The sequence below is a fragment of the Varroa destructor genome, unplaced genomic scaffold (assembly GCF_002443255.2).
Source record: "Varroa destructor unplaced genomic scaffold, Vdes_3.0 BEIS01000003.1, whole genome shotgun sequence".
NCBI lineage: Eukaryota > Metazoa > Arthropoda > Arachnida > Mesostigmata > Varroidae > Varroa > Varroa destructor.
This window is the reverse complement of record NW_019211456.1, coordinates 40,991,696-40,997,334: the sequence shown is the minus strand read 5'-3', so window position 1 is coordinate 40,997,334 and position 5,639 is coordinate 40,991,696. Positions and strand designations below refer to the sequence as shown.

The following is a 5,639-nucleotide window of genomic DNA, read 5'->3' as shown; positions in this document are numbered from 1 at the left end:
TATTATAATTTGAAATTTTCCTTGCATAATAGTTTTTAAAGGCAGGATGTTTTTTTCACTCTGGACTCCTCGATCTCTAAATGATAAGTAATGAATATGGCTATTTATAGAATCAACCTAGGCTTGAATTAATCGAAAACTCATAGATGAGTTTATGTACCTCTTTCAGCAAAAACCGCAAATAGAGTAATACACTAATAGTCACTTGGCGTGTACAGAAGTGCAGCAGCATCGATAGCCCGACACAACCGAAACCATCAACCATTCGTAGTAACGCTAGCAACATTGCGCATTTGTATCGTACTGCAAATCAGCCAGTCGCAAACAGTCGTTTATATATATATATATATATAAAATTTCTATCTGTAGTTATGCTTAAAAGAGAAGACACTGATTATTTGAATACTATGGCAGACTTAGGCATATATTTCTCTGCGTAAGTTTTGATTAGTATCACGGAGTACTAACATGGCCCGCTTGTAGGCAACATTAACGAGATGTTGTTGAACCTGCATTGCCCTCAGTATAGCACCTTAACTCTTCATATAAAAAGCATTACCCAACCCATAATTGATAAGCAAGCACACGAGATAGCAGAAGTACGGCTCACAATAGTCGCTGATGTGCATTTATTGATTTAATATATCATAGACTAAAGCATGCTTTATTTCAATACGTTCATTTTTTTGACAGGCTGCCGAGGAGGTTAAGCAACTACCTGCAAAGCCATCCACTAACGATTTGCTCGAGCTGTACGCGCTGTTCAAACAGGCTACAATTGGCGATTGCAATATGGCATGTCCGGGTGTATTCGACCTTAAAGGCAAGGCGAAGTGGCAGACGTGGAACTCGAAGAAAGGTCTGTTGAATTACTACGTCGTATATAATTAGTGGCGAGTGATGTGAATGTATTTGGATTACGTCGAGGCGAATCCAGCGATACTGCACAAAGTGTGCGACAAACGTCCGAAAGGAAGTTTCCGAGTTTTCTTACTAAATAGGAAACGCAATTTTTTTTTAATTCCTGTGGGATTAAGTTATTATGCGGTGTATTATCCGATACTGCCTACGATCTTTTTTCATCTGTCAACCAATCTTTCCGCCAGTTTTAAATTTTAAAATTCGTTCAGCCAGTTTTGTACGGCCTGTTTTGTCATGGAGCGCGGTGTCCTGATCTGGTATGTTGGGTCCCTTCTTTTGAAAGGTTGAATACACTTGATATAACTGTATTGTCAATTGTGTGATTTATAGGAAGCAATTTGCAGTGAGTCAAACTTCTACAATCCTACCAAACTTACTTTTCTTCAAACCAAGGCCCTGTTGGATTCTTCGCCCTGGATGCTTTTCTGGAGCCACCTATTCCGATTTCTGATTCATGTTGACCTACAAACACTGCTTCTTATTACCGTTGATAACTCTGTGAGAACATAGGTTATTGTGGCTGCGTGATGGTCGATACCGGGTAAGATGTTGAGATGCAACGTTAAGCTGAAACTCTTTGTTGGATTCAGAGCGTGCATGAGGTACCTATGCCCTAGGTTTCTGTAGAAGCCTAGAAGACTTGAGGTAACTAATGACGGTCGCATGGCTGCAGCACATCTTCTCGGCTAATCTTCGAATAGTTTGTTGTCATTTTACTTAATTAGTGCGTTCAGATAGTCGTCATCAAACGCAAACTATCGGCCAACCAGAATCGTTTTGTAGGTCTCAGATACGCTTTTTAAACCAGGCAAACCTCGCTCAAGCAGCCCTTTTTAAGGACAGTATCACAAGGCAAATGCTCTGAACTGTTTCGGTATCTTTCTGGTCTTGTCGAGGTGCATAGAACAGAAGAGGTCAAAAATACATTATTTTCCATCTGAGGTATCTATGTTCAATTTTTACGAGTTGAAATTTATTTCATAGCACAACATCGCTATACAGAGAACACTTTCGATTGCATATTGAAAGTAACAACAAGTGAGGGAAGTCGGAAAGAAGGAAACGTTTTTAAAAACTTGCTTTCCAACCTAGTATTTTTTGAAATTGTTCTTTTGTTTTTTGTTTGTTTGTGTTGTTTGAAAGCAATTGTCATTAACTGTAGAAATTCAATTGTTTTAATAGGATCTTACATTTTTTAGTGGATAAGGACGGATGAGACAAATTTTTCGACTTGGTAATATTTTAAATGGCCTTGCTATCGGCATAGAAAATACTATTAACTATTCGCCCTCATACCTCGTTATTTTCCGAAGAAAGTGTTCATTTTTTCCTATGCGTAGTTATTAGGCTTCCGTAGAGTATGCTTGTGAAATTTCTATGCGATATCTACTAAACAGGTTTTATTAATTTTTTTTTGCGACTTTACCAGGTCTTAGCCAAGAGGACGCTCGCAAGCAGTATATCGCCAAAGTCGCTGCTCTAAAGGGTTAATTTTCGTGGTCAGCTATCAGTGTCATTCTAGTTGACTAAAGTTTGACGAATCATGAACTTTTCCTTAAAAACGCTATAAAAAATCTATAGATTTATATAATATAGACCCGTATTTATTTTTTAAATAAACAATAACGTACACTCATTAACAAAGCGAAATTACTAAAAAATAAATAGAAACTTCATAGCGTTTAACTATTGTGTTTATTTAACATTGTTGGAAACGTAAGTCTTTGGTGGAGAGTTATTTTTCCATTACGATTTCCTGTAGATTTGTCATAATAAAAATATGATCCAAGTGTTGTTTAAATGTGATAAGTAGGAATACTTACTGATTGAGGAGATATTGAAATTTAGCAACAGTAAATGCATTTGCCGCATAAAATAAGGGTAATTGCAAAATGTAGATAGATGTGTTAAGAATACACAGCTAGAAAGCTTTTTCTTTATCATAAGAACTAATTTAGGCCTAACTTAGTTACGGTGATTTTAGATACATGTGATTTTCAAGACAGTGATACAATTATGCGGCAGTTGTTCTTGGTGCACTTACCCATTCAATAGTATCTACCGATAAAAAAAAGTGTCCAATAGCTGAACTGACACCAGATAAGATATGTATATATATATAAAATTCATTAACGTGACTTGAGTATCACTGTTCTAAGGGTTTGCTACCCTCGCGTAACCTTAATGACTATAATAATGGGTTTCTAATAACTATTTTGTATTCATTGAAAATTGCGGCATCCTACCAGTCTAATTCAGTCTTGAATTTGGGGCTGCCAAACCAGATGATATAATTAGACATTCGAGAAATGTCTCAAACAAGATGTGGGCAGTAAATGATTGCATCTTTCATCGAGTTTCTACGGGCATCTTTCCAAGAGAGAGGTGTCCAGGTCGAAATCTACAAAAGTCTATGACAAAAAAAATAAAAGGTATTAATATAATGTGTGAAATCAATTTACTATAGTGAAGACACTTAATACGGCTATATACAGTTCAGTACTTTTCTTTAAGAAAGCTTTGTACAAAAATACACTTGTCTTTGTACCAAATGTTTTTATTTAATTACTCGTTTTCCTTATCAGTAGCCAAGAAAGTGTACGACGATTCTATAAAGCACAGGAAAGCATAGGTAGGTTCAAGGACATACATCACATGTTTGAGCGTTGGCACTCTAAACACACAAATGTTTTCCTAAACATTAAGTAAACACTGCTACTAAGTATAATCATACTTTATATTTGTATGCTTTATGGTGCCGTAAGTATGCACGTAATGCATATATGCAAGCCTAGCTGAAATAAATTCTCTTTTAGTGAAGATGTGATTTGAAATTTAGCTTGATTATTCTAAAATCAAATTCTATTGAAAGAATTATTGAAAAGGATATTAATAATTTTTGCGGCATTGATTCGATGAACTCGAAAACATTGTAGAACTCTGCTTCTCTTTCCTTGTATTTTAGGCTATATTTTAGCCTTTGTAAGATTAACAACATTATCTTTGATCAGGCTGTCTGTTTCTGCTTGACTGATGCCTAGTTCTTCAAGAATCTCCAGTGTATGCTCTCCAATCTTTGGGTCGCAAAGTTTCGATAGTTGTGCAGGCGTGCGAGACAAACGTGGAGATGGCATCGGAGCTAGGGCACCGCCGTACTTGACGAAGGTGCCGCGGGCTGCAAGAGGTTAACAGTAGCATTATCACTGATTACACGAGTATTCTCGAGACAAGATACAACGTATGTATCATGTCTATGTGCAATTGCATTATGTATTTTATCTCTTTGCCGCCAATCCAGCGCCGTTTTCCCATAACATAAATAAAAGGAGGCGCAAAAACGGACTATTCCTTGCACGTATCCAAGGGCGAATATTGCAGAGCTGAATTCTAAGTTGAGAATAATCCTCTGTACTGCAGAAGCCTAGTTTATGCCTAGTATTCTTACATGTGTGAGCTGCTTAAATACAGACAAATATTGGAGGAGAAGAGAATAAGATCCTATATTGTAACTGTACGTAATATTTTCCCGCTTGATGTCGGAAGAAAGAGTGTTTACATTTTTGCTGAAGCCTAGATACTAACCTTTATGGAGTTCGTTTTCGGCCACTTCTTCAAAATCAATCACCGGAGTAACGCACGCATCTGTATCTTTAAATATGGCAGTCCATTCCGCTTGCGTCTTAGCCTTGAATATTTTGGATACCTCTTCTTTCGCTTCATCCATATTTTGCATCTGCGGAAACTCATCAGGATTTTTGCCCAGCCCTTTTACGAACTCGGCGTAGAACTGTGGTTCCAATGCGCCCACAGCCATGTATTTGCCGTCTGATGTTTCGTATGTCTGCAAGATTTATGACAACAAAATAATCGCGATTTTCATATTTTCTAAAATTTCCTATACCTTGCATTACGTGCTTTCAAACTTATAGTCAGATTATCATACCCAGTAATTAGGTATAGATTAGATAGACTACTGCCTAAAAATCCGAAGACTAAAATCTGACAATCCTCACCTGATAAAAGTGGACGCCCCCATCGAGAAGATTGCTGCCCCGCTCAGTAAACCATATCGGGACACCCCCTTCAGAGCAACGAGTTCTCCACAGAAAAGCTGATATGTAAGCAGTACCTTCCGTCTTCAATGAAATGAAAACGTACCCTGTTTTGTTTTTAAGATTGCTTATCACGGTTCTTGTTGCACAAGGAGCCAATCAGCCAGCGCAGCGACTCCCTTATACATAGATAGCTCAGTTACCTGGACTAGAAGCAAACCCCTCTCAAAGATTGCTTGAGGCAAACTTCAGTTGTTCTAATCGTGCAAATGTATATATAGATTTACGTATATATTTTTTTAATTGTTATTCATTCGTATTGGTGCTACATACATTAGCACGTTTGCGCGTACGAAATACCTATTTGTATGGGGTTCGGATTTTTTTAGTGTTGTTTCTATTGAAATAAGCTGACTAAATCGTTGCGCATGTGATTACTCTGCCTACTAACCATTGAGGTGTCTACTACTTGTCCTTTTCCGGATTTGGACCTTTCAAACAAGGCAGCACAGACACCCATCGCTGTTAGGAGACCTCCTCCAGCAAAATCGGCTAAAAGGTTCACAGGCGGAAACGGAGGAGCTTTTGACTTACCCAACATCGACAGGACGCCTGCAATGAGATTTAAACAAACTATTTTCATACATGTATTATAATATTATATAT

At 37.6% G+C, this 5,639-nt stretch overlaps 2 protein-coding genes across 7 annotated transcripts in view; one reads left to right on the top strand and one right to left on the bottom strand.

The window, feature by feature from the left end:
• Positions 1 to 2,607, top strand: part of LOC111248455 (acyl-CoA-binding domain-containing protein 7-like) — a 3,884-nt gene extending 1,277 nt beyond the window's left edge. For 2 of the 4 annotated variants that reach the window (XM_022800866.2, XM_086983595.1), the window contains exons 2-3: positions 694 to 859; positions 2,351 to 2,607. In XM_022800866.2, coding sequence (XP_022656601.1) covers positions 694 to 859; positions 2,351 to 2,412 — 228 coding nt within the window. In that variant the 3' untranslated portion in view covers positions 2,413 to 2,607. Of the gene's footprint in view, positions 1 to 693; positions 860 to 1,251; positions 1,463 to 2,350 lie in introns of all 4 variants that reach the window. The other 2 variants (XR_015323719.1, XM_086983596.1) reach the window with 2 other exon arrangements.
• Positions 2,608 to 3,457: 850 nt separating this feature from the next.
• The window catches only part of Amacr (Alpha-methylacyl-CoA racemase), a 7,933-nt gene continuing 5,751 nt past the window's right edge, over positions 3,458 to 5,639 (bottom strand). For all 3 annotated transcript variants that reach the window (XM_022800858.2, XM_022800859.2, XM_086983586.1), the window contains exons 5-8: positions 5,425 to 5,585; positions 4,935 to 5,057; positions 4,504 to 4,762; positions 3,458 to 4,096 (exon numbers count right to left, since the gene is read on the bottom strand). In XM_022800858.2, the coding sequence (XP_022656593.1) occupies positions 3,888 to 4,096; positions 4,504 to 4,762; positions 4,935 to 5,057; positions 5,425 to 5,585 (752 nt within the window). In that variant the 3' untranslated portion in view covers positions 3,458 to 3,887. The remainder of the gene's footprint in view (positions 4,097 to 4,503; positions 4,763 to 4,934; positions 5,058 to 5,424; positions 5,586 to 5,639) is intronic.